General features: G+C 53.5%; 1 protein-coding gene across 1 annotated transcript; it reads right to left on the bottom strand.

The window, feature by feature from the left end:
* Window positions 1-661: 661 nt before the first annotated feature.
* On the bottom strand, window positions 662-26,294 carry USP10 (ubiquitin specific peptidase 10). The gene is made up of 14 exons (XM_049786730.1): window positions 26,181-26,294; window positions 15,147-15,215; window positions 11,360-11,408; window positions 8,720-9,712; window positions 5,144-5,235; window positions 4,904-5,013; window positions 4,650-4,705; window positions 4,444-4,547; window positions 3,542-3,641; window positions 3,044-3,221; window positions 2,496-2,661; window positions 2,001-2,145; window positions 1,481-1,546; window positions 662-1,060 (listed from the first exon to the last, which is right to left on the bottom strand). Exons 1-14 carry the CDS (start codon window positions 26,199-26,201, stop codon window positions 873-875), a joined length of 2,337 nt encoding a protein of 778 aa, XP_049642687.1. The 5' UTR covers window positions 26,202-26,294; the 3' UTR covers window positions 662-872.
* Between the last annotated feature and the right edge of the window lie 115 nt (window positions 26,295-26,409).

Below are 26,409 nucleotides of genomic sequence, written 5' to 3'. Positions count from 1 at the left end.
CTAAGTGTGTTTTGAGGTGACCCTTTTCACACTCTGGGCAAAGGTGCTCCTAGAGGCAGTTAGTACTTACTGGGGGTGCACAGATCTGCTTCCTGTCCTTTCCATGGCCCCCTCACTACCATGAAACTGTGCCAATGGCACGTGGCCAGACAGTGCCCAAATGTGTCCCCACAACCTGGGGTTCCTTTCAGAGGAGCAAACTCTCCCATACTCATACCCCTAACAAGACTACAGCGCCCTGAGGTTCACTGAGGCTCATACCAGCCTGGCCCAGTTGTCTCAGCTCTAGGGAGTATCACCTGAAAATGAGACACTGTTGCACTCGGGACCAACACTGTGATGTACACCGGGCCACCCACCTCGTCGCAGGGCCAGTGGCTCAGTGCAGACATGGAGGCACAGACCTCTTTTTTCATATTTTTAATACCAATAACGTCTCAATCACCATCAATCAGGCAAACCCCACGGCTCCAGGGATCTGCCGCACCATGGACAGAAGCAGTTTCTCATCACACAAAACCCAGGTGCACTTTTTCCAACAGGAACCAGCAACGGATTTTTCTGTTTGTTCTGTGAAGATCTATTTCTTCTCTGGTAAGTGGCTCAAAATGTTTTGTTTAAATCATTTATCAAAAACCAAAGGGCAGGGTGGAAAAAGTAATGGATTAAAAAAAATTATTCTCCAGGAAAGATAAAATTCATTTTTCACAAATTTACAAGTGTTGCTGGTGCTGGATTCTCCTTTGAGCAGTGAGCCTGGTGCCGCTGCGAGTCCCCGTCGCACTCGGAAATCAGCATCATTTTTGGAAATGGTGCTTCGGGTCTGCTTCAATCAAGTGATTTGCTGCCAAGTTGTGGTGGCTGCGCAATGCCTAGAGGAGGTCCACACGGCGGTAGTAGAGGAGGTAGGCGGTGCGGCCTGCGGCTGCCTTCACCACCTGGCACTGGCTCACCACCCGCACTGTCTGGTCATCGATGCGGAGCCAGCCGCTGAGGCCAATCTGGAAGACGTCGGTGGTGTAGTGGCCGCCGGTGGCGCTGCTGCCATGGTGGTAGACCACTGTGATAGAAGCCACAGTAGTGTGAGCAGGCAGCCCCTGGGGAAGTGGGTCCAAATGCTCGGAACCGCACCCCAGTCCTGCCCAGGACACGGTGAGCTACAGCCCCAAATCTCCCTTTGCTCCTAATGATGCTTGAACAGGAAACAATTGTTCACAAAATAAAAACCCCAGGATTACAACAAACCCTTTCTGTAAGAGCCCTGCAGCTGGGCACAGGCCAGACCCCATCTCCAAGGGCTGGCCATACCAACAGATACAACCCTGACCTAACAGCACCCCACCTCACACAAGGGAACAGGGGGTCAAATTTCAGACACCAAAATCAGAACAGATAGACAGGCTGCAGGAGTCCCTTCCTGTCCAGTATGTAGCCTGCTCGTCTCAGAAATAGGTAACAGTCCCAGAAAGGTGGTGCTCACCTGCAAACAACCGGTAGGTCCGGTGGCTTTTGAGGTTCTTATTTTTGACCCCTGGAGACAGCAGTTCTGGAAAAGTGAAGGTGGACAAGTAAAACTCAGAAGCCAGTGCCAAGGAGAGTGTGCTGTACACCCTACATGGCGCTCTTCAGCACACAAAACTGTACTGGACTTTGATGTGCTGGTACCCCAGAACATCAAGCCCTATTATGGGCGCTACAGAGACAACACACAAACTCGAGGGGAACCACCACATGGGCACGGCAGTGAGAAAAGCCGTGTGCCTGCAACAAGACGCTTCTGGTGAATGTGCCAAAACCGGGATATAGATCCCCCAACAGACCAAGATGCTGTAGGGGTGTCCCTGCAGCAGCCTGAGCAGACACATGCCCTAGAGCACACACGGGATTCCCCCAGGCTGGCAAAGATGTAGCCCAGTGCACCCGGAGGAGAGGGGATGACAAAGCCCCAACCACTGTGGACCATGTCAAGAGCAACAGATGTGCCCGCAGCTCTCACTCACCCCTGCTGATCTCCAGGTCCACGGGGTAGTCAATATTCTTCACGAGCTTCTGACAGCCTCCTGTCTTCTCATACACGAAGCGCTTCAGGTGCAGCACCAGGACTGGGGGCAACTTCTCAAGAGTCACCCTGCGGCTCACCTCCACCTGCAAGTCAGCACCACAGCTCATTGGCCTGTACCCAAAGATTCCTTCACTGCTAGTCTGCCACAGTGCTGGGGCTGCTGCATTTCTCCTAAGGCGGCAGTGCCCCAGAGCCTGAGCCTTAAGGACAGAGCTAAGCATAGTGGGCTGTTCTCTCCTCCTGGGCTTAGTGCAGGCCCATCCCTGCCCCACGGTTCCATCCCCTGTGGCCCCTAACTAGGGACAGTTGCCATGAAGGTGAGGGAGGTGCCACGACATCCTGCCAAAGCGTCCGTGTGCCCTGACCAGCCTGCACACTAGGTCCGCAGCCATGATCTCAGAGTCCTCAGTGCCACATAGTGGTAGGTGCTCACCTCCTGCTTGCTCTTGGTGGTGTAGCCCTGGACAGACTCCCTCGCCACCAGACTTTCCAGTGCGTCCTGCACTGTGTGGATCTTGTCGGACTGGATGTCCAGCTGCAGGGTGAAGAAGGGCTGCAGAGTGGCTGAGTCCTTGGAGCTCTGCTGGTAAACTACTGACCTGTGTAAGCAGGGATGCTATCAGGCGCCATGAGGTGGCAGTGCTCAATGCACAGGCACACAGCCCACCCACCCCTGCCACCACAGCCCACTTTCCTCTTTGCGGTGCTCCTGCCTCTTGTCAGGGATGGGGAGGCTAGACGCCCCGTGCCCACTTAGGTGGCCCGAAGGAGCTCTACATGTGCTGCAGTAGCTTAGGGGCTCGAGAGGGCATGAGGAGCTGCTGGAACTGAAGCAGCGAGGCGGCATCTGTGGACCCCACCTGGCCCCTGCCAGTTGTCTTCCCGGGAGTGTCATGTTATGTCTGAGATCCTGCTCCTCCCTGCCGCACCCAACAAGGCCTGAAAAGGGGCAAATGCTAATTACTCCAGAAAAGTGGAGACCTGATATGGCCCCCGAAAATGCCGGTGATGGGGGTCTGCACGAAGTGCGCCTGCCGGGTGACCGCCGTCTTGTTTCGGGGCCCCACTTGCTCCCATTCGTCCTCACTGCCCTCGCCCGGCTCCTCCAACTCCTCTCTGTTCACCGCTTGACTCATGGGTCCGTTGGAAACAGGGAGTTCTGGAAAGCAGACAGTTGGCTCAAAGCTGAGGGATGGACCTTTGGGACCAGCAGACAAGCAACCCGCCCCAAGATTGGCCATTGTTGGAGCAGCTGCTCAGGCCCGATTTAGGGGTGAATGGAACAGCCCTTTGGCTTCATGTGGATCATTTGGGGGAGGGGCAGTATGAGTGATTGAGTGTGAACTTTGTGTGTTTGTGCACACACAGATAGTGACATGGTAGGAAGGGGTGTTAAGTCAACTGGGCACTGAGAAGGGTGGTCAGGGTTTCCCTGTGGGGTCCTGCCCTCAAAAGGCCTCCCTGACACTCTTGACCTACTTTGGCTGTCGGGAGTAAGCAGCCCCTTCAGTGCCAGCATCTCCTCGTGAAGCCCGTTGAGGATGAAGCCCAGGTATTCCTCAGCATCTTCCTGCCGACCCTGCAGGAATCACAGGGATGTCAGCTACCTCAGCCCAGCCCACACACACACACACACACACACACACACACACACACACACACACACACACCACCCTTCTCCTTGGTGAGAAGGGGCCACTGGCAAAGGAGGAGGCAGACGGCATGTGGGAGCAGTCTCCCCAATTCCAGCTGTCCAGGCCTAGGCCTGCAAACACCGGCACCCTCCAGTAGCCAGTATGCCTTGCAGGGAGGTGCCCAAACACAGGCCTTATTTGGTTGGGGTGGTCCTGCCCGATGCAGTACCCAGGAAAGTCCTTGACAGGCCCCAAGGGCCAGACTGTGCCTGGACCACCCAGCAAGCACGCTCTGTCCCAGACCTCCCGGTGCCACCTCTGCAGGTGATAAATGCTGGTAATTGCCCATGGCCGTCCTGGACAGCTGCTTCATTCTGTTTTGCCTTTTTTTTTTTTTTTTTTGTGGTTTTTGGGTCACTCCCGGCAGTGCTCAGGGGATACTCCTGGCTCCATGCTCAGAAAATGCTCCTGGCAGGCATGGGGGACCATATGTGATGCCGAGATTCGAACTGATGACCTACTGCATGAAAGGCAAACCCTTACCTCCATGCTATCTCTCCGGCCCCGACAGCTGCTTCATTCTAAGCACTGAGCTCTGTGCCCCTTTATAGCCCAAAGAGGGTTTTCTCAATACTCTCGGGTAGAACAGGTCCCCAGGCCTGGCCTGTTGCAGGAAGGTGCCGGGCCAGCCCTGCCTTCTGAGCTAAGGGAAGCAGGGGAATGGCAGACTTGGCACTTGTGCCACACCTTTTCCGACAGGCTGGACTCAATGAGGGTGAGGAGGCGGTAGATGTAGGTAGGCTCGAAGGCGGCTCCAGGGCGGATTTCCCTCATGACCCTGTCCCCGAGAACTGCGGGAAAAGGAAAAAGGTGCAGAGTCACACCTGGAGCAAGACGCAGATGCCACTTCCCAGCCCCACCAGGCCAAGCCCCTGGGACTGCTCGGGACTCACCCTGCCTGGGTTTCGGGGGTACCGGCATATTCGTGAACTCATTCATCAGCCGGACGCTAGATGCAGGAGAGAAACACTTGGTGGGTTCTAGAGCCCCCAGCCTTGTTACAGAGAGGACTTCTGGGCAATACTGGCTTGGGATCAGAGTCCATCCCATGACCAGACGGGACACCAGTCCCCAGCCTACTTTCGCTTTCTGTGGAGAAGTGAAGTGCAGGACCTAACTGCCCACCTGCCCCAGGGGGCCTACTCACAAGCTGTCGATCATGGGCGTGGATGTGCAGGGCCGCTGGACTTTGGAGTAGAGCGGGATGGACTTCATCAAGTGGTACATGGGAGGGCAGGCGACCAGGGCCTGTAGCGTCTGAGGCCGGTGGGAAGCGTAAAGGAAACCAACAGACTCGCCTGCTGGCCTGAGTAAGCCCCACCAAAGGACCCTCCTCCAGCCTGATGGTCAGTTATTAATGACCCCAACCTGGGGCAGCCAAGGATACGGCGTTGATGTAGCACCAGTTCCCTCTGTTGATGAGGCCACGCGGCTGCAGTGACACAGGCTTGTGCACCAGATTCACGCACTCCAGCAGCTCTGCAGGGAGTGGCCGAGCAGGGATTAGAATAAGGACCGAGTCTGAGGCACAAGGGCCTGCATAGGGCCAGGATGGCCAGTCCACGTCTATGTCCCTCCCTGCTCCTCAGTCCATCTCCAAGACAGAGAGGCAGGAGAAGCCCCAAAGTGACACACTAGTGTGGCCTTGGCTATGGCTCTGCCCACAGTGCTCATAGCCGGGTGGGGAGGCTGCACAGAAATGGCTCCAGGTCTGTCCCAGATGCCATCAGAGCAGCTTCATGACACAAGGCCTGCCAGGGACACCTACAATTTTTCTTTTGCTTTTTGGGCCACACCCAGTGACGCTTAGGGGTTATTCCTGGCTATGTGCTTAGAAATCGCTCCTGGCTGGGGGGACCTTATGGGACACCAGGGGATCAAACCTCTGTCCTAGTTTAGCACATGCAAGGAAAATGCCGTACCACTTGCGCTACGACTCTAGCCCCCAAGGATGCACCCACTATTGGAGCTCCAGAAACACACCCAGGGGACCATATGGGACACTGGGATTCGAACCAACCACCTTTGGTCCTGGATCAGCTAGCTGCTTGCAAGGCAAACGCCGCTGTGCTATCTCTCCGGGCCCACTTGTTTGCTTTTGAGTGACACCTGGCAATGCTCAGGAGCTACTCCTGGCAGGCTCTGGGGACCATATAGGATGTTGGGATTCAAACCACCATTCGTCCTTGATCGGCTGCTTGCAAGGCAAACACCCTATCACTGTCCTATCTCTCCAGCCCCTCAATGACATTTCTTTCTTTTGTTTTGGTTTTGGGTTGCACTTGACAGCGGTCAGGGATTACTCCTGGCAGGCTCGAGGGACCATATGGTATGCAGGGATTCACACTACAGTCCATCCTGGATCTGCTGTGTGCAAGGCAAATGCTCTACTGCTGTGCTATCTCTCCGGCCCCTCAGCTTGGTCTTTGAGTCTCATTGTGCAGTCCTCACAACTACTCCCAGTTCAGAGCTTGAGGCACAACACAACACAGTTCCATTGATAAAACCCAGCCAGGCTTCCTGCAGGCCGCCAAGTCAATGCTCCAGGCCACTGAGGCCCTTGTTAATCTCAGGATACACATGGATAAACACCATCAGGCTTTGGGGATAGAGGGTTCAAGTGAGGCACTTGTCTGGCACACAGAAAACTCTGCTTGGGTCCCTGAGCACATTCAGGGGCCGCTCCTCAGCACAAAGCAGGAGGACATTGTCCTATCAGTATGGGTCCCAAACCCAAAACAAACAAACACAAGCTGAGTCTTCACATAGCCAGGCTGAGCTGGGTGGCTAAAGGAAGGAGCAGAGCTGTGGAGAGGTCAGGCTGCTCTGGGATGCTGTGGGCTGAGGGGTGGCATCTCACCCATTACTTCTTGTTCTGCAGGAGGAGATGGTGCGCTCAGCTCTAGGGTGCTGCTAAATGGACACAGTGACGTGTGTCCCAATGCATGGAACAGCACAAGCTCACTCAAGGACAGATACAGACGCACATAGAGACACAGATGCACACAGCCTCCTCTCACTAGCTGATGATACCTATGGCCACCCCCTGCTGAGGGCACAGTGTCAAGCCCTTTCCTAAGCATGGGCGGGCAGGAACACCGCAGCTCCACTTCTGAGCCCAGTCTCCAGCACCCAATAACATGCTACATGGACCACAGAGCTCCACTGCTGGGGGTGCTGAGTCCTGCTCCTCCTGGGCATGAGCAAGTTCACATGATATCTGGGATGAGAGAATACAATGGCACCCCAGGCAGGTGGCTTGGCTCTGGCCGGCACAGCCACCATCACATTCCCTCTCTGCCAACCATGCCATCGTCTTTCTGCTCAAAAGTATTCCCGGGTGTTCCAGGCAGGCCCTGACTGGGCACTGCAGGGCACTGGGGAGCCAAGTAGCTGCTCGCTGATCACAGTATGGAGGGCAGAGGCTGTGACTGGTTCTCCATTCACAAACCCAGGAGGGGCCCTACCTGGCCTCTGTGCCCTCTGCACCCTAAGGGGGAAGCCCACCCCATACCTCTCAGATGAACCTTAGCAGCCTGTACAGGAAGCTCCATTTCCAAAGCAGATCCTGTTAGTCACATCAGAGGCCAGAGCGGGTTGGCTGTTGTAAGTAGCCAAAACCTCATCCCCGGAGCAAAGCATTTGATGTTAAATAACTTGTGCTCCAGATTTTCTCACCAACTAAAATCTACCCACAGGGCTGGGGCAACAGGCAGTGTACCTGTGCTGTGCCAGAGAATGGGACGTGGCATTCCGCCTTGCAGGGAGAGCACCTTAGCCTTTCTCTCTTGTTTGTAGCCCAAGTTAAAAAGGACCTGGGGGGGGGGGGGCGCACAGAGGATAGCATGGAGGTAGGGCATTTGCCTTGCTTCCAGAGGGGCGGTGGTTCGAATCCTGGCATCCCATATGGTCTCCCATGCCTGTGATTTCTGAGCGCAGAGCCAGGAGTAACCCGAGCGCTGCCAGGTGTGACCCCCCCCCCCAAAAAAGAGGACTCAGACACCAAAAGTGGTCAAAGAAATGTGCCTTCTTTTTTGGAGGGTCACAACCAGCAGTGCTCAGGGGTCCATATGGGATGCCAGGATGCGAACCAGCAACCTTCTGCACGGAAGGCAAACACCTTACCTCCATGCTATCTCTCTGGCGTCAGAAATGTGCCTTCTAAATGGAAAAATTGCTCATTTAAATTTTGTTTTGGGGGCTACATCCAGCTGTTCAGAGTTCAGTTTTGGTAGTGCTTGATGCCCAGGATTGAACCCAGATTGGTTGTGTGCAAGGCAAGTACTCTCTCCTGCCCCCTAAAATACTCACTTCTAAAGAGCATTTTACATGAGAACTGTTTCTATTTGTACTCGCTGGGAGTCTTGAGGGTGTTGGGAACCACAGAGTGCAAGGATCAAACAGGAGTCAGCCATGTACAAGCCAAGTGCCCTCTCCACTAACCTAGGCTTGGCCCTCTGAATGAAATTTGGGGTATTGTATTGCCACATGCAATACATTCCCAACACTGGTTCTTACACCACATGGTACGTGCCCAGAACCTGCCACCAGTCATCACGAGCCGACAAGAGCTGATTCTAACTCAGCTATTGGATCAGGAGTGGAAAGACTGTTGCATAAAAAAAAAAAAAAGAAAGAAAAAAAAAGACTGTTGCATGAAACCTCGTGCCTAGACTGGCCACCTGCACTTCCCGTGCCCTTCCTCCTGTTAGGTTCCCAAGTTAAATAGGATGGAGCCCACCAGGAGCCAAGTCTGAAACAGACACGAGCCCTGGGTCAAGCACTTCACATCCTACCTTGGGGGTCTAGACAGAACATAATCTATTCACTCAATCCCAAATACTCATTACGAAGAAACCCTCCAGAAGAGAAGGAAGTAGGAAGAGGTGCACAGAGCATAGGGAAGGCAGCAGCCCCCTTGCCCCCCAGACACGCCACCATGACCTCTGGCCCCAGAACTGACCTGCCATCTCTAGGGCTACAGGGTCCTCGGAGACAGGAACCAGCCCTTCCTTGACCTCCACTGGCTTCTCAGAGACCACAGAAGGTGTGGCAGGAAGGGAGCATGGGGTGTCCACAGAGGCTCCGGGTAGGGCAGTAGAGGGGGACTTGGCGCTGTGGAAGAGACTAGCCCACGACTTAGGGGGGCCACCGGGCACGGAGCCCGCTACAGGGCCGAGCAAGTCAACGGCAGAGGAGGCACTGGCGGGCTCCGCGTCCATGGCCCCCACAGGGTGGGGGTCCAAGCCATTGGCTGCCAGGCCCATGCTGGGGGATTCAAGTATTCGTCCATTGGCAAGTGCCAGGCTCTCAGCAGTCTGAGCCCCAGCTGGGCCACTGGCCTCAGCTTCTGAGGAGGGGCAGGAGGGTTCCAGGGCGATCCCGGGACAGGCCTCGGGCCGCCTTGCAGTCCTGCCCTCCAGGGCTCCAGGCAAAGAGCCACCTGATCCCTGGGCATTGCTGCCCAAGTCTGAAGAGTCCTGAGGGCTATTACAAGTCCTGGAGGCTGGTGACGGGGTCAAGTCTGCCGCTGACTCAGCAACATCGGGGCCAAGGCCATCTGGGGTGGTAGGACTGGCATGGCCAGTGTGACCGTTGACTAGTGCTTCTGGTAGGGCAGCACCCTCAGCCCCATCCTTCAAGTAGCTGTAGTAGCCAGGGGGCTGCTTCTTCCTCTGCTCCCTCGGGTCCAGCCCGCTTTCGTTCTCTCCAGGGCAGGTGCTGTCCAGGGCTGCATCAGGGTCGGGGTCCCGGCGGTCCACAGGGCTGGAGTTTGTGTCTCTGTCTCCGTCACCGGGGCTTGTTCTGGAATTTGTGCAACTCAGAATGAACTCAGGGGCCCGGGGGTTCAGGGTACTTGAGACACTGCAGCCTGGGGCTGGTGGCGAAGTAGCCTTGTGGACCATGACCTCAGTGACGCCGAACTCGATTCTCTGGAACTCCAGGGACTCTGGGCCTGAGCAAGAAGGTGGAGGGGACACACCGTTAGTCCCAACAAAGTGCTCACGGTCAGTCTAACATCTCATCTTCAACACTGAACCCTCAAAGACCTTTTCCCATCAATGAGGTTGCAACCTCCATGTGTGCTGAGTGCTTTATTCAGGGAGAGGATCACCAAGTACAGGTGGAACTGGGGGTCTGAACAGCAAAAGCCTACCAGCACTCACAGGAGCAAGGCTTTCAGAAGGACAGCATTTTACAGGGGAAAAGAATCAAATCAAGGGGCTAGAGAGATAGCAAAGCGGTAGGGCATTGCTTGCATATGGCCGACCAGGGATGAACCCGGGTTCGATACCTGGCATCCCACATGGTCCCCTGAGCCTGCCAGAATGATTTCTCAGTGCAGAGCCAGGTGTAACCCCTGAGCACCACCAAGTGTGGCCCCAAAACAAAACAAAACAAAACAAAAACAAAAAGAATAAAATCAAAATAGTACTAGCCTGCTCCTTGGTGCTAGAGCACAAAATTGAGCTTGGGGGCTGGGAGACCCTGTCCTGGCATCAAGCACTGAAGGGCCTTGAAACTCCATCTGTGGCAACTCCTGGCACCAAATCAGCATCCAGAAGTAAAAAACACGAAGTCCCACACAACACAACACAACACAACACAGTACAGTCCCCGGGAAGAACTGAACGGGCCTCAGGAGGTCACCGCACACCGTGATAAGAGACAGTATTGGGCAACCTTATTTTTAAAACAAAGAAGTTAGGCTGGGGTGTGACTCAAGTAGAGCAATAGGCTGGGGAGCCTAGAGCCCCCAAACAAGACGCAGGTGAGTCAGGAGTGGCCCATCCACAGGTGCTTCTACATATAGCCCCCCAAATTAAAAGGCACACACAATTGCACATTCACACCTGCGCTTCAACATGTACACACGCACATCTGCACAGTGGCGCAGCCAGGGACCATGTGGTGCTAGGAAGATCAAGCCATCTCTGGGGCAAAGGATGCCCAGGCTTGATCCCAACACTACAAATCAGGGGCCGGAGTGATAGCACCACAGTAGAGCATTTGTCATACACACGGCGGACCTGGGACAGACCCATGTTTGATCTCCGGTATCCTAGATTGTCCCCTGAGCCTGTCAGGAGCAATTTCTGAGCATAGAGCCAGGAGTAACCCTTGAGTACCACCAGATGTGGCCCCAAAACTAACAAACACAAACAAAAAGCCAACACTATAAATCAAAATGGCCAGCTAAATGGGAAGACCAATTCTCTTGCAAACGTCCTAGGAGGGAGCTTCCTGGGAAGGACCAGGAAGATTTTCATGAACATTCACAGCGGTTAGGAATGCAGGGGACACAGAGGACTGGGGGGGACCAGGGTTGCCCCAGCAGCTTCAACTTTAGTCTGAGCTCTGGCCCGTGGGCTGGGTGATGTTCTGCATGTCAGAGGCCTGGATTCCATGATGCTAACGAGGCAAGTCTGACACTGCAGGTCTACCTGCCCTTGACAGGTCTGCAGAACCGCCAGACCCAGAGAAGGTCAATCTGGGAAAGTAAGCCAGGATTTGGGCTACTGAGACCAGCCTCAAGCTGCTCTGGCCTTAGTAAGTGGCACCCCCACCACCCAATGCAGCCTAGCCCCCAATCCCAGCTCACCCTCAGGCTGTTCATTCGACGTCAGGACCATCCCATTGAACGGAGGAAGCTGTAGGAGGAGGCAGAAAATAAGCTTTACTTGGGGAAACCACAAGGCCTAGACACACATCCATTCTGGCAACACCTGACTCAACTCCTGACCTGAATTCCCTTCTTGCACAGCATTACTGCCACCTGGGCAGAGGGCAGGCTGGCAAAGGCTCCTAAGAGGACACATTGCTGCAAAGATCCAAGCTTACTACAGTGCCGCTTCTCAACAGGCACCTATGATCAGGGAAGGCTCTGGAAATGATCTTAAGAGCACCACCAGTGACAGCTCTCATAGCTCATACTGATTTGAAGAAAGAACAAAAGGCCAAGCACCTGGCCTCTCTGAAAGGGCAAGTGAGGGCCTTGGGAGTTCGTCAGAACTAGAGCCATCGGTCACGCTGGGACTGAGACAGGCGCTCCCGATGGTGGGAGAGATCAGTGGGGGCTAGAGAATTGGCTACCCTACCACCCAGCAGCCACAGGGCTCTGCCCATCCTGATTCTAGAAGGGCTGTTTTCCTCAGCTGATTCTTCTTCATCCCTCTCTTGGTCAACTCCAGCAGCAGATACCAGGTCAGCACCAAACAGCTAGGTAAGCTTGCTCCCCCCACATCAATTAGACTGGGAGACAGAACCACAGGCGAAACTAGGTCATGGCAGGAGGTACAGGCCCATCAAAGGCTGCCCCAGGCCTTCCAACAGCTGGCCCGCATGGTATGGCTGTGGCTGGGTACAGTGTGGGTGCCCTCTGGTGGCGACCAAGCAGACTTGATAGCAAAGTGGTGGATTTCAGCTGTGATTCACCTTTATTTCAGGCTGTGGGTGTGTCTCTTGAGCAGTTTGCTCTGACACACTTGTTCTGATGTTCCCAACAGGTCTGGGTAGAACTGCAGAGCTGCTGAGGATGGGACTGAACCAGCTGAATCAGCTGGAGATACCAGTGGCCCAATGAGCCCCTCAGCCTGTGCTCGATCAAGTTCCAGCAGAAAAAAGAATGTGGGAGACTCCAGTCCCTCACTGCTCCTCCAACAGAAACCTCCACCAACTCAGCAGGACAAAGAGCACTCCTACCCCCAGCATTTCCCAACACCAGCACGGGATCGAGCAGTATCGAGGCGTGAGAGTCCAGAGGCCCCCTTGGGACCACTAAGCAGCAACTGTGAGCCCCCATGCAGGTCACAGCTGCTGGGTGACACAAGCCCCGCAAGGCGTGTCCAGGGCCAGGAAGGAGAAGAGCAAGAATATAAATGTGCACAAGCAGGCTCAGCACTTTCTACAAGAAAAACATCCATGGACAGGGCAAGAAAACAGCAGGGAAGGCATTGGCCCCGCATACGGCTGACCCAAGTTCAATCTCTGGCATCTGACAGGGTCCCCTGAGTGCAGAGCCAGGAGTACTGGCCCAGAACCAATTAAAACCAAAGACCCCAGGGGCCGGCGTGGTGGCGCTAGAGGTAAGGTGCCTGCCTTGACTGCGCTAGCCTAGGACGGACCTAGGTTCGATCCCCTGGTGTCTCATAGCCAGGAGTAACCCCTGAGCGTCACCGGGTGTGGCCCAAAAACCAAAAACAAAAAAAAACCACCAAAGACCCTTGTTGAGTACTCACTGGACCCTTCCTCACAGGAAAGAACAGAGGCAGAGGTGGACAGAGATTTTCAGCGGCACAGCTGGACCTATGTCTGGGGTTAAGGGGCCGGATTAGACCAATGCTGCTCTGCCTGCACTCCACACAAGGACTGACCTACAGAGAGTGGAGGTAAGGTCTTTCATGCAGGAGGTCATTGGTTCGAATCCCAGTGTCCCATATGGTCCCCCGTGCCTGCAAGGAGCAATACTGAGCCTGGAGCCAGGAATAACCCCTGAGCACTGCCGGGTGTGACCCAAAAACCACACACACACACACACACACACACACACACACACACACACACACACACACACACACACACACACACACAAAAGTGGGGGGCCCCCAGCAAGGTGGTGCTAGAGGTAAGGTGTTTGCCTTGCAATTGCTAGCCAAGGATGGACCGCGGTTTGATCCCCCCGGCGTCCCATAGGGTACCCCCAAGCCAGGGGCAATTTCTGAGCGCTTAGCCAGGAGTAACCCCTGAGCATCAAACAGGTGTGGCCCAAAAAACAAAAATAAATAAATACATAAATGGATGGGGCCGGAGAGATAGCATGGAGGTAAGGCATTTGTCTTTCATGCTGAAGGATGGTGGTTCGAATCCCGGCATCCTATATGGTCCACTGTGCCTACCAGGGGCGATTTCTGAGCATAGAGCCAGGAGTAACCCCTGAGCGCTGCCAGGTGGTGACCCAAAACCTAAAAATAAATAAAATGGAAAAAATAAATGGGACAAGATATATGGATCAGATTAATTCAGGGAAGCAGAAAACACTTTGGACCATCATGAGAAACCTACATGCTCTCCATCTGGAAGCTGCAAATTAGAATGACAATTTACTGATGGTATCCATCGGATCAACAACCCTCTATTCCAGATTGGTGAGGTTGAGGCTTCCAGTTACTCTCAGCCCAGGTTTGGACCCAGGCTCTGGGACACACAGAACATGTATGTGCATTGGTGGCTTAATCCTGGGTTCCACATCAGGTGCTCTGAGCACAAACAGGCATCAGTCATGACTCAGGTAACCAGAGGGAAGTTCAAAGCCTTTGTGGCACCATAAAAGGCATGACTCTCCCTTACCATGTCTCCAGTTCAGTGCATCAATTGTCAACAGGAAACTTTGTCACCAAGTATGGAGCCTGGGGCCACAATAGAGGAGCTGGCCTGAGGCGCTGAGGCCTGAACAGTTGCAGAACTGTAGGAGACAAAGGTTTCCTTTTTCTTTTACTCATGACAGGCTGGGGGACCTAATAGGATGCTGGGGCTCGAACCTGGGCCCACTACATGCAAGGTCAACATTCTCCCTGCAGTACTTTAGCTCCAGCCCTGAGAAGACAAAGTTAAGTGTTTCTAATGTCCTGTCTGCAGCATGAGGTGGAGGCAATTCTTAGAAGCCAGAAGCAGCCCCAAAAGAGGGGACCCCAAAAAAAGGAAAACCAATTAAAACACGGGGAATAAATAGTATAGTATGATGAATAGATGCTATGTAGCAATTAAAACAAACTAAGAACAGATAAACTAATGAACTGTGAGCTTCAATGTAGCATGAATCCATTTCTGTGGGCAGCACTTTAGGCCCCACGTAACATGACAATGTACCTTCTACCTGTTAGTGTCACCCCCAATAAGAGGTGCTCCCTACCCGTCTCCACCACCTCAGCAGAACACTTTGGGCCCCTGAGGTGGGAGGGGAGATACACTGGGTGGGAGGAGAGATACACTGGGATGCCCAGCGTCTTGCTAATTAATGTTTTGCTATTTATAAATACTGGGTCACATCTGGTTGGTGGGCTCCAGAATTTCTTTTTTTTTTTTTTTTTTGGTTTTTGGGCCACATCCATTTGATGCTCAGGGGTTACTCCTGGCTATGCGCTCAGAAATCGCCCCTGGCTTGGGGGGACCCTATGGGACGCCGGGGGAATCGAACTGCGGTCCTTCCTTGGCTAGCACTTGCAAGGCAGACACCTAGTGTCACCTTCCCGGCCCCCAGAATTTCTCTTAAGTCCTTGCTTCTCTGGAAATCAGAATTCACCAAAAAAAAACACAAAAAAAACACACAAATCTAGACCCCCATAATGGAAACAAACAATAACGTCTATACACAGTCCCAAGGAAGGTCTTACCTCAACTGAAGAACGAGGAGTCACAAAGAACTGATTGAATTCATCTGGGCTAAAATCTCCAAAAATGTACTGGAAAATAGAAACAAGAGTCACATCACATAGCACAGAGAGGTGCCAGTGGCAAACACAGCACAGAGGGACCCGGGAGCCTCCAGCAGCGCACCGGTGTCAGCTCCCAGGCCTTCACACAAGAAAAGCCGCTGATAGGCAGGTGCAAGGGGAGGCAGTGGGCGATTCAGAAGATGAACTAAATACTGAGGATGCCACGAGTGGTTTGTAAATGTGCTGACATTCTCTGAAAAGTGCCTGAGAATAACATCCAAAAAACTTCTCTGACAGGCAAAAGCCTAGCCATGACCCCCCTTGTTCCTCAGAATCTCAAGCATCAGTTTGTGGCTGGCACCGCATGAGAATGAGTGTGAGAGTGCAGGTAACCCTGGTGCTCCCAGGTCAAAGACAGGGGAGGAAAATAGGTCAGAGGGCTGGGGGAGGCCCTGGGCCTATCCAGGCACTGCAGGGCACCCAGACACCAGCAGAAACCTCCACAAGTAGGAGCAGGGCCATAAATATGCCTCCCGGCCCAGGTAGAGTCATGGATCCTTTGCTCTAAGGGCTGAGGGAATAAGCAACAGGTCCTAACCAAGTAATGGGGGGGGGGGGGGCAGGGGGAGATTTTCCCCAGCAGAACCTGCGCTCTCTGGGACTGGACCAGCCGGGCCAGCACTCACCCACCCATCTCTCAGGGCTTGAGCACCCTACAAACACGACAAACATGCTTGAACCATGTGAACAGTGCCCAGAGAAGGAGCAGAGTCAGAAGTGATCTGAGGCACCAGGACACTTGTTGGGGACTCAGAACACCTCCCTAGGGATTACTCGAATAGACCCAGACAGACCCAGGGACACTGGTGTTTCGGCCACAGGCTCCTTTACTCGCTGAGCGAGTCACGCCAGGGCAGGGAACGGATAACCCCGCAGAGCCCTCTGCTCCAGGCTCCTGTCTTGGATTCTGACTGGCCCAGACTGACAAGGACTTCTAAGGGGATGGCCACACGTTCCTGAAGAGCCCAGGTCAATCCTGGCACTGGTACAACCCCCTAGCACCTCTAGGAGTAACCTCAGCACCTCTGCGTACTCCCCACCCCCACAAGACAAAACCAAGCAGACCAAGGGCATCTCCACTGGGCCCCACCCCAGCTCGTGCCTCCAGGTCAGGCACATTAAACTTTAACTTGCTATGCTTGATAGAGGCACAGAAGGGCCTCCGTTCATTAGATAGGAAGCGCCTATACGGAAAAGCTGTTATCAAGGGAACCAAGCTGATAAATGCCAAATTCTGCCCATGTTATCTGGGGGAAGTTCAAGACTCCACGTTTTATACCCACCACAGTGGCATTGGCACTGATCTGAGCAAGGATAGGAAGGAAGGAAGGAGAACAGGTCAGGTCAGGAGGTGAGATAGCTGTTCATATCCGGGTGGGGCCAGAGGGGAGTCAGGGAGTCTGGGGGCTTAGGGAAAGTCCCGATAAATGCTGGAAACTAAGGGCAAAACAGAGGACACAAGATCAGAAAAACATGCCCCTTTGCTAAGTGACTGATCTTTTATTTATTTTGGGGGGCCACATCTGGTGACACTCAGGGGTTACCCCTGGCTATGAACTCAGAAATCGCTCCTGGCTTGAGGGACCATATGGGACGCCTGGATTCAAACCACCATCCATCTTGGATAGGCAACGTGCAAGGCAAACACCCTACCACTGTGCTATTGCTCTGGCCCCTGACCAACCTTTTGTTTGTTTGTTTAGTTTGGGGAATGCACCTGGCTGTGCTCAGGGCCCCATCTGTGGTACCGAGTCCTGAACCTAGGTGTAAGCAAGGTGAACACCCTACTTGCCCCATTTTCCTTTCAGATGGGTCCTTTCTAAACCAAACCCCCAGAGGGAAACACGAATGAGAGGCCACTGGGCCTCCAATCACAGACCCCCTAACTGGTGGGTCAAAGAATGTGGACCCCGAAGCCCCTTACGCTGCTAGTGGCTAAGCAAGTGTCAACAGTGTCAATGAGGTGCCTGGACTGAAAGGCCAGAGAAAGCACCCCACTGTGGGGACAGTTGTCATATGCTTTCAGGGTCTCATGTAGCAGGCTGTGAACCCCACCTGGACATGTGTGGGGGTCAGGTTGGCCAACATTGCCCAACTGCCATGGGCCCTGAGAACTGCCTGGACTCATCATCTTCATACTCCATAGGCTCCTTTTCAGGGGAAGTGGGGGAGAGAAATCTTTCAGCACCTCCCTAAAAATCTGTCTTTTTTGGGGGTAGCAACACCTGGCAGTGCTCAGGATCTAATTCGGCCAGCCATACTCAATGCTGGTGCCCTTCCCGTGGTGTGCTATGGCTCCAGGCCCCCAAATCTGCCTTCTTTCGCTGCACAAATACAAAACACCTCTCAACTGCAGAGGACTGCCCTTCCCACCCTGGGTTGCTACAAATGCTCCCCAGGGGCGCTATCAGCAATGCTGATTCCAACTCAAAACAAAAATATATCGAAGGCTGGGAGGTGGTTTACGGGGTGAATGTATGCTCTATGCACGGACACTCCTGTTGCAGCCTAAAACAGAGGTAGGGGTAGACTACGTGCGCCTATGCTGGCCCACAGGGTGACTTGGAGTCACGGGTTCCACAGCAGCATGCAGTGTTGCCCTGGCCCACTGCCGCCAGCCCTTCCCTTCCAGACCTGCTGAGTCACTCACTGGCTGCGCCCGCACCCACTCAGCTGGGAAGAGCCCCAGAGCTTAGGGTCCTGGGGCAAGAATGGCAGAGCCAGGTCGGCACCCAGCAGAACTCAGCAAACAGTGATGGGCTGGAGACAGGGCAGAAATAGGCAGAGAACCAGCACATGCACTGTGTTCCTCCTGGGGCCAAGCCTGAGCTGCCCACCGTGGGCAAAGCTGTCTGAGTATGAAAGCCAGCCAACTCGTCAGCGAATTGATAGCACTAATCCCGCTCAGGTGAGCGAGTTCTGGGGCAGGTGGAGCCAATCTGAAAGCCCTGGGCACACGGGGTGGGGTGGGGTGGTGGTGGTGGTGGGTGGTTTCACAACGGGAGGGAGCCCAGCTTTTCACATGGAAGCCCCAACCTCCATCCCCGAAGAAAAGGCTTTTCCCTAACCTCGATCCTCGGCATCTGTATAGACATAGCCATCCCCTGAATGCAGAGTCAGCAGTAAGCCTTGAGTATCAGGTATGGCCCCAAAACAAAGATAAAAAAATAATAAAATCAGGGCTGAAGCAACAGCACAGGGGTTAATTACAGTAGTTGCCTTGCATGCAGTCTACCCAGCTGAATCACTGGCACCATACAGGACCCCTGAACACCATCAGGAATGATCCCACACACAGAGCGAGAGTCAATCCTAAACACAAGAAGTGGCTGTTTCACAGAAATAGCCTAAAGAGTGGTTGCATGCCGGCAGTCATACAGATCTGAGGCAAAAGGTTTGGCCCAAAAACTAAGATAAGAAAAAAAAAAAAAAATTTGGGCCCGGAGAGATAGCACAGCGGCGTTTGCCTTGCAAGCAGCCGATCCAGGACCAAAGGTGGTTGGTTCGAATCCCGGTGTCCCATATGGTCGTCCCCTGTGCCTGCCAGGAGCTGTTTCTGAGCAGACAGCCAGGAGTAACCCCTGAGCGCCGCCGGGTGTGGCCCAAAAACCAGAAGCGATTTCTTGTTTTTTTTTTTTTTTTTTGTTGTTTTTTGTTTTTTGGTTTTTGGGCCACACCCCGCGGCGCTCAGGGGTTACTCCTGGCTGTCTGCTCAGAAACAGCTCCTGGCAGGCACAGGGGACGACCATATGGGACACCGGGATTCGAACCAACCACCTTTGGTCCTGGATCGGCTGCTTGCAAGGCAAACGCCGCTGTGCTATCTCTCCGGGCCCCAAGATAAGAAATTTTAATAGGGGCCGGAATGATGATAGCACAGCGGGGAGAGCAATTGCCTTGCACACAGCCAATCTGGTTTGATCCCCAAAGGGATAAGCCTGTCAGGAGTAATTTCTGAGTGCAGAACCCGGAGTGACTCTGAGTGCTGCTGAGTATGGCCCAAATATAAACAAAAATTTAGTAGGGGCCGGGCGGTGGCGCTAAAGGTAAGGTGCCTGCCTTGCCTGCGCTGGCCTTGGACGGACCGCAGTTCGATCCCCCGGTGTCCCATATGGTTCCCCAAGCCAGGAGCAACTTCTGAGCATATAGCCAGGAGTAACCCCTGAGCGTTACCGGGTGTGGCCCAAAAACCAAAAAAAAAAAAAAAAAAAAAAAAAAATTTAATAGCAGGCCCAGAAATGTAGTACCCGTGGGTAGGGCCTTGCCTTCCATGTGACCAATGTAAGTTCAATCTACTGGATCCCACTGGATCACCCAAGCCCATCAGGAGTAACCCCTGATCATCACTAGATGTGAGCCAAAAGCAAAGCCAAAAAAATTGGGGGGGCAGGGTGTTTGGGACTATACCCAGGGGTTACTCCTAGCTCTGTGCTAAGAAATCGCTTCTGGGGGCCCGGAGAGATAGCACAGCGGTGTTTGCCTTGCAAGCAGCCGATGCAGGACCAAAGGTGGTTGGTTCGAATCCCGGTGTCCCATATGGTCCCCTGTGCCTGCCAGGAGCTATTTCTGAGCAGACAGCCAGGAGTAACCCCTGAGCAATGCCGGGTGTGGCCCAAAAAACAAAAAACAACAACAACAAAAAAAAAAACAAGAAATCGCTTCTGGTAGGCTTGGAGGATCATGAGATGCCAGAGATAGAACCCAGGTTGGTCTCAGGCTGGCCATGTGCAAGGCAAACACCCTACTGCTATGCTAATGCTCCAGCCCCAAAACCAAAACAAAATTATTTATTTTTGCTTTTTGGGCCACACCTGATGATGCTCAGGGGTTTCTCCTGGCTATGCGCTCAGAAATTGCTTCTGGCTTGGGGGACCATATGGGACGCTGGGGAATCAAACCGCAGTCCGTCCTAGGTTAACACGTGCAAGGCAAACACCCTATCGCTTGCGCCACCGCTCCGGCCCCAAAATTTCTTAAACAAAACTAGGACTGAGGGGATAGAGTGTGTGCAGCAGGTAAGACACTTCACTGCAGGCATGTACTAACCAAGGGCCCATCCTCTGAGTCCACCAGGAGAGGTTCCTGAGTGCAGAACCACCGTGCAGTAACCCCTGGGCATGGCCAGGAGTGGTCCTATAAACAGAACTGATAAAAACACCTAGGCTGAGTGAACAACTGAGCTCTCAGGGTAGCGAGGAGCATAAGCATGGAGGCCTGGCACACCAAGCCAAGAACCCATGATCAAGTGGAGTACCAGGGTCCTGAGGGTTGGTCTCTGCCCTAAGAATGGCTCTGACTTCCACTCCCCAGCCAGTCCAGGGACAGAGAAGCAGGTCCAGGAAAAGGGCAGGAAGCACCTGCCTTTTCAGTCTCTCAGAGAAAGCAGAAAAGGCATTGATCTAGTGGTGAGTCCCAGGTTCATCAAAGCCACATCACAGCCTTCAGGGTCACCTTCCTCATCCCTCCCCATGGAAGGGGGATAATAGTAAACTGAGCACTGAGATCCAAGTGGCTCTGACACGGCCCTACCCCCACCCTGCAGGTGCCTGCCCATGTTCCTTGCACCTGAGCAAATCTATACCCACCAGAAAGCCCACAGCCAGCAAAACTTGGCAGTCAGCAGAAACACTATCACTTAAAACATTGAGGGGAGGGGCCGACGAGGTGGCGCTAGAGGTAAGGTGTCTGCCTTGCAAGCGCTAGCCAAGGAAAAGACCACGGTTCGATCCCCCGGCATCCCATATGGTCCCCCCAAGCCAGGGGCAATCCCCAAGCATCAAACGGGTGTGGCCCGAAAAATAAAAAAAAAAAAGAAAAAAGAAAAAACCATCGAGGGGAGGGAAATTGAGTCATAGGACAACAGCCAACCTGGGTTCAATCCCAGGATTCCTATAGGGTTCCCCCTCCCAGCAGTGCCAGGAAGGATCCCTGAACACAGAGCCAGGGGTCACCTGAGAACCACAAAATGAATAAACAAACACAACAACAAACTCCCCTGCAGTTTCTTTTTTTTTTTTTTTGTTTGTTTGTTTTTGGGACACACCCGGCGGTGCTCAGGGGTTACTCCTGGCTGTCTGCTCAGAAATCACCCCTGGCAGGCACGGGGGACCATATGGGACACCGGGATTCGAACCAACCACCTTTGGTCCTGGATTGGCTGCTTGCAAGGCAAACACCGCTGTGCTATCTCTCCGGGCCTCCCCTGCAGTTTCTAACCCTCCAAATACTTTGACCTTTTTTCCTAGTCTCCCCAGACTGACCTGACAGGAGCTTTCAAGAGAACGTTCTATAGAAAGAGTGCAGTAAACATGGACTCAGGAGATCAGCATCTGCTCTGTGGGGCACTGAATGACAAATGGCAGCATCCCCCACCAGGCCAGTGTCCCCGCAGATGGCTGCTGACTCCTGCCCAGAGGCAGCAACTCAAAAACAAGCTCTTCCAGATTTTTCTCAGACTGTGAGAGATTAGTGGTGAAATGCTTCCTAACATCGAAAAACCAGATGCCAGGGGCTGAAGTGATAGCACAGTGCAGAGGCATTTGTCTTGCATGCAGGTGATCCAGGTTCCATCCTGTCATCCCATATGTCCCTGAGCAGAGGACAATTTCTGAGCAGAGCTAGGAGTAACCCCGTGGCATCACTGGGTGTGACCCAAAAACCAAAAACAAAACACCCCCCCCCAAAAAAAACCCAGATCCAGTCCCCAAGAAATTATGAGTCCAGAATTTGTTTTCAAGGAAAAAACAGCCAGGCTGGGCAGGGGTTTGATCCCCAGTATCCCTTATGGTCCTGCTTGGAGTGATTTCTTAGCACAGAGCCACGAGTAACATCTGAACACTGCCAGATGTGGCCCCCCACTCAAATAAGGGCAGGAGAGATGGCACAGCAGTAGGGCCTTACATGTGGCTGACCCGGGACAGACCAAGATTTAATTCCCAGGATCTTATACCCTGCTTGCTGTGTATGGTCCAAAAACAAAAACAAACAAACAAACAAAAAAAATCCACTTTGATGAAACTCATTTAGGTAGAAATTATAATCTCAATTTAAGCAATGCTCTGGGAATGATCCTCTCAGCTTGCCATGGAATTGTCTTTAAACCTGCTAAGCCCTGTGTTGGAGCAGGTTGGATCTTTGCAGGTTCAATTCCCAGCACCCCATATGCTCCTTCAAGCCCACCAGGAGTGACTCTAAAGCTCAGAGCCAGAACAAGTCCTAAACTCTATCAGGTGTGACCCACCAACCACAAAACAAAAACTTAAATAAGCCTTGTAAGCATTTTGCTGCCCAGCTTTCCTAGTGAGGCTCCTGAAACATCAGCCTCATCACCAATGTCTGTCCTGGCAGCTCCAAAAGGACTCAGGATGGGTGCATTGGCCTGGCTTGGTCACTTCAGCACAGGTGTCCAGCCAAGAGGGGCCCCAGAGCCTCTTCGGAACAGGATCCATTTCAGTCAGCTGCAAAGGCAAACTGGGGCTGGGAAGCCCTTTATTTACTCCAGCTGTCCCCTACACGGGTGCCCACTAACTCAGCTGTCATCCAGGAACCGTGAGGTCAGCACAGCAGGAACCCTGCCGCATGCCACCAAGGGAATCCCAGAAAATCCACACTCAAGGGGCCGGGCGGTGGCGCTAAAGGTAAGGTGCCTGCCTTGCCTGCGCTAGCCTTGGACGGACCGTGGTTCGATCCCCCGGTGTCCCATATGGTCCCCCAAGCCAGGAGCGACTTCTGAGCGCATAGCCAGGAGTAACCCCTGAGCGTTACCGGGTGTGGCCCAAAAACAAAAACAAAACAAAAAAAAAACTCCACACTCAGGGTCAAACTTGGGAGCACCACTTTGGGGGTTCCAGCAACAAGTCACCCCCAGGTTGGGCACAGGAAGAGAAGCCATGGGGTTCCAGATGAAGGGCCCAGCTGGAATAAATCCCCACCATCTCTACGTGGGCTCCCTATGGACACTCCAGAGACACAGCCCCTCCAACTTCAGGGTTTCCCGTCAGTTCATCGTGCAACCCAGCCATGCCCACAAGCTGGACCCGCTGGCAAGGGCTGCTCTGTGCCTTTCCTCCTTGGTTCCAGGGCAATGGTCCAATCAATATCTCCCAAAACCGCAGACAGAGGGCACCCCACGAAGTTCCCTTTCTATTTTTTTTTTTTTTGGTTTTTGGGCCACACCCGTTTGACGCTCAGGGGTTACTCCTGGCTATGTGCTCAGAAATCGCCCCTGGCTTGGGGGGACCATATGGGACGCCGGGGGATCGAACCGCGGTCCTTCCTTGGCTAGCGCTTGCAAGGCAGACACCTTACCTCCAGCGCCACCTACCCGGCCCAACCTTTCTATTTTCTTGGGAAAATCTCCTAGAGTGGTCAGAGACCTGACCCCGGGCCCCTGGACCCCAAAGTGCATGCCTCATCCCTGAGTTATCTCCAGAATCCCCATGTGTTGAGTCCTGTAATCCTCATAGGCCAGTTTCATAGCAGAACCTTCTAAGCTGTAGGTGTCAACCATCAACACCAGCCATAACAATGTGCCTGCATCAGGGCTCGGCTCTCCTTCAATCAACTGGGTGAAGGGAGACAGGACAGAAATGGTCTTATGGTTGCAGTAAAATAACAAAACTCCTAAGTTCAGACCCAGAACTAAGCCAGAACAAATACAGAGGGACCAAATATAGCAGCTGTGGAAATGCTCAGTGGGGACCCCAACAGGGCCAATCATGAAATAGTATCACATATTTCTTACTATTGTTTTTTTTTGTTTGTTTGTTTGTTTTCGGTCAAACCCAGCAGCACTCAGGAGTCACTCCTGGCTCTATGCTCAGAAGTCGCTCTGGGGCTGGAGAGATAGTGCAGTGGTAGGGCATTTGCCTTAGACGCTGAAGGATGGTGGTTCGAATCCCGCATCCCATATGGTCCCTGAGCCTGCCAGGAAGGGATTTCTGAGCATAGAGCCAGGAGTAACCCTTGAGCAGGGCCGGGTGTGACCCAAAAACAAAACAAACAAACAAATCTGGGAAGAAAAAGTTTCCCTTGCTTGTATCTCCAGGCTAGAGCTTAAGAGCATTTAAATCACATTTTAAAATATTATGATCATGGCACGGGGGTGGGGGGAGAGGTTTGTCTTGCACATGGCCGACCTGGGATGGACCTGGGTTCAATTCCTAAAATCTCAAAAGGTTCCGCAAGCTTGCCAGAGTGATTTCTGAGCGCAGAGCCAGAAGTAACCCCTGAGCATCGCAGGGTGTGGCTCCAAAACCTAAATGAATGTCTTTAATATAAAATGAAATATTATACCCAAAAGGTAGCTAGTATTTGTATTTAGTTTTTGTCACTCCAATATTTTAATGTCTATGTAATTTATTTTAGTGTCTAGGTAATACCATAATATCAAGTACTAGGAGGTTGAACGAAAGTGAAATTACAATTGCCTTTGGGGATCACCACTGACATATCACTCAATTTTCCACTGTGGCTGTCACTTAAAATAATAATAAATAATAATAATAATAATAATAGCGGCAGCAAATTATGCCTAAACATGTGTTCTCCATTTCAAAATCACTATATTACACATTAGTTCACAATGAACCTTGTACCTGCACAAAGCGACTGTTAAACATTAATATTTAAGTTGAGAAAAAGGCAAATACACATTTCTTAAGGAAAAAATATCCTAAAACGGCAAGTAAACCATACTAAAGGGGGAGAAGGGGAGAACACTTTCGTGCAAAATACTTGAAAAAGCAGTTATACAAGTGAACCCAAAGTTCAAGTGGGAACCTTTTATTGCAAATTCAAATACGACACAGATTTTCACCGAACTGCAGCTTCTTGGGAAATCTAATGAGGGGGGAGGGAAAGGAGGTGAAAGAATTAAAGAAAAGGTGTTAGGGAATCCAACTTCACCCTGATGAGCACTAGGCCCATTCTCCAAAGATCACCAACAGCTCATGTGGGGCTGGGGGCGGGCGCAAGAAGGGAGGAGAAGCTCCACTTTTTCCCACCAAATTTCGGCAGTGGGGCAGGTAGGAGGGGTACTTACTCCTCACCTGGGCTAGGGTGTCAGGCCGGGGTGGGCTCAGGAACCTGCAACTAGGCTCCGCCCTCTACCTCCCTAGCAAGGTGCCTGGAGTCTGAACTTGTCTCCCCAGGCCAAATACCTGCACAGCTCTACTCCCAGGCCAGACACCCCCACTCCCATTCTCACCAAGCCAGTCCTCTAGTTCTCTCCAGGCCAGTCCCCCCAGTTCTCTCCAGCTTAGTACCCCCTCAGTTCTCTCTAGACCAGTCCCCCAGTTCTCTCCAGGCCAGTCCCCCCAATTCTATCCAAGCCAGTCCCCTTGTTCTCTCCAGCCTAGTACCCCCCCAGTTCTCTCTAAGCAAGGCCCCCCCCAATGCTATCCAACTCAGTCCTCTAGATCTTCCCAGGCCAGCTCCCCCAGTTCTCTCCAGCCTAGTCCCCCCAATTATCTCCTAGCCGATCCCCTCGATCTCTCCAACTCAGTCCTCTCCAGGCCAGTCCCCCCAGTTCTCTCCAGCTTAGTACCCCCCTCAGTTCTCTCTAGGCCAGTCCCCCAGTTCTCCCAGGCTAGTCCCCCCAATTCTCTCCTAGCCGATTCCCTCGATCTCTCCAACTCAGTCCTCTAGTTCATTCCAGGGCAGCCCCCCCCCCCAGTTCTCTCCAGGCCAGTCTCCTAGTTCTCTCTAGGCCATCCCCCCGGTTCTCCCCAGCAGCACCGACCCCACCCGGGAGCCGGCGGGCGCGCCCCCGGCCTGGATGGCGGCCTAGAGGCCCGAGGGGCTCCCCGCGTCCCGTCCCCGCCTGGCCGACCTCGCGGCGGCGGGAGCCGGGCGGGCAGCGCATGGCCTAGTCCCGGCGGCGTGTCCCCGCGCCCCCACCCTGGCCCTGCCCGCCCGGCAGCCTCCGTCTACCTGCGGCTTGCGGAGGGCCATGGCGGCCCGTCGCGGCGAGCCCGGCACAGCCCGGCTGCTCACGCTGCTGCCCCCGCTGCCGCCATCTTCTCGCCGCCCGCACTCCACGCTCGCCGAGGCCGCCGCGCCTGCGCACTGAGCGCGCGCCGCGGGGCGCGGGCCGGCCGGGCGCGCTCTGCGCCTGCGCGGCCGACAGGTGGGCGTGAGCGGCGGGAGCCGGCCGGCACGT

The sequence above is a fragment of the Suncus etruscus genome, chromosome 14 (assembly GCF_024139225.1).
Source record: "Suncus etruscus isolate mSunEtr1 chromosome 14, mSunEtr1.pri.cur, whole genome shotgun sequence".
NCBI classification, from domain to species: domain Eukaryota; kingdom Metazoa; phylum Chordata; class Mammalia; order Eulipotyphla; family Soricidae; genus Suncus; species Suncus etruscus.
This window is presented reverse-complemented; position numbering and strand designations above follow the sequence as displayed.

Coding starts and splice junctions, on each gene's coding strand:
- USP10 (XM_049786730.1), bottom strand. CDS start 26,201: ATGGCCCTCCGCAAGCCGCAG. Junction 2,662..3,043: donor ATTTTCGGGGGCCATATCAG/GTCTCCACTTTT, acceptor CTGCTTACACAG/GTCAGTAGTTTACCAGCAGA. Junction 2,146..2,495: donor CCACCAAGAGCAAGCAGGAG/GTGAGCACCTAC, acceptor GCTGACTTGCAG/GTGGAGGTGAGCCGCAGGGT.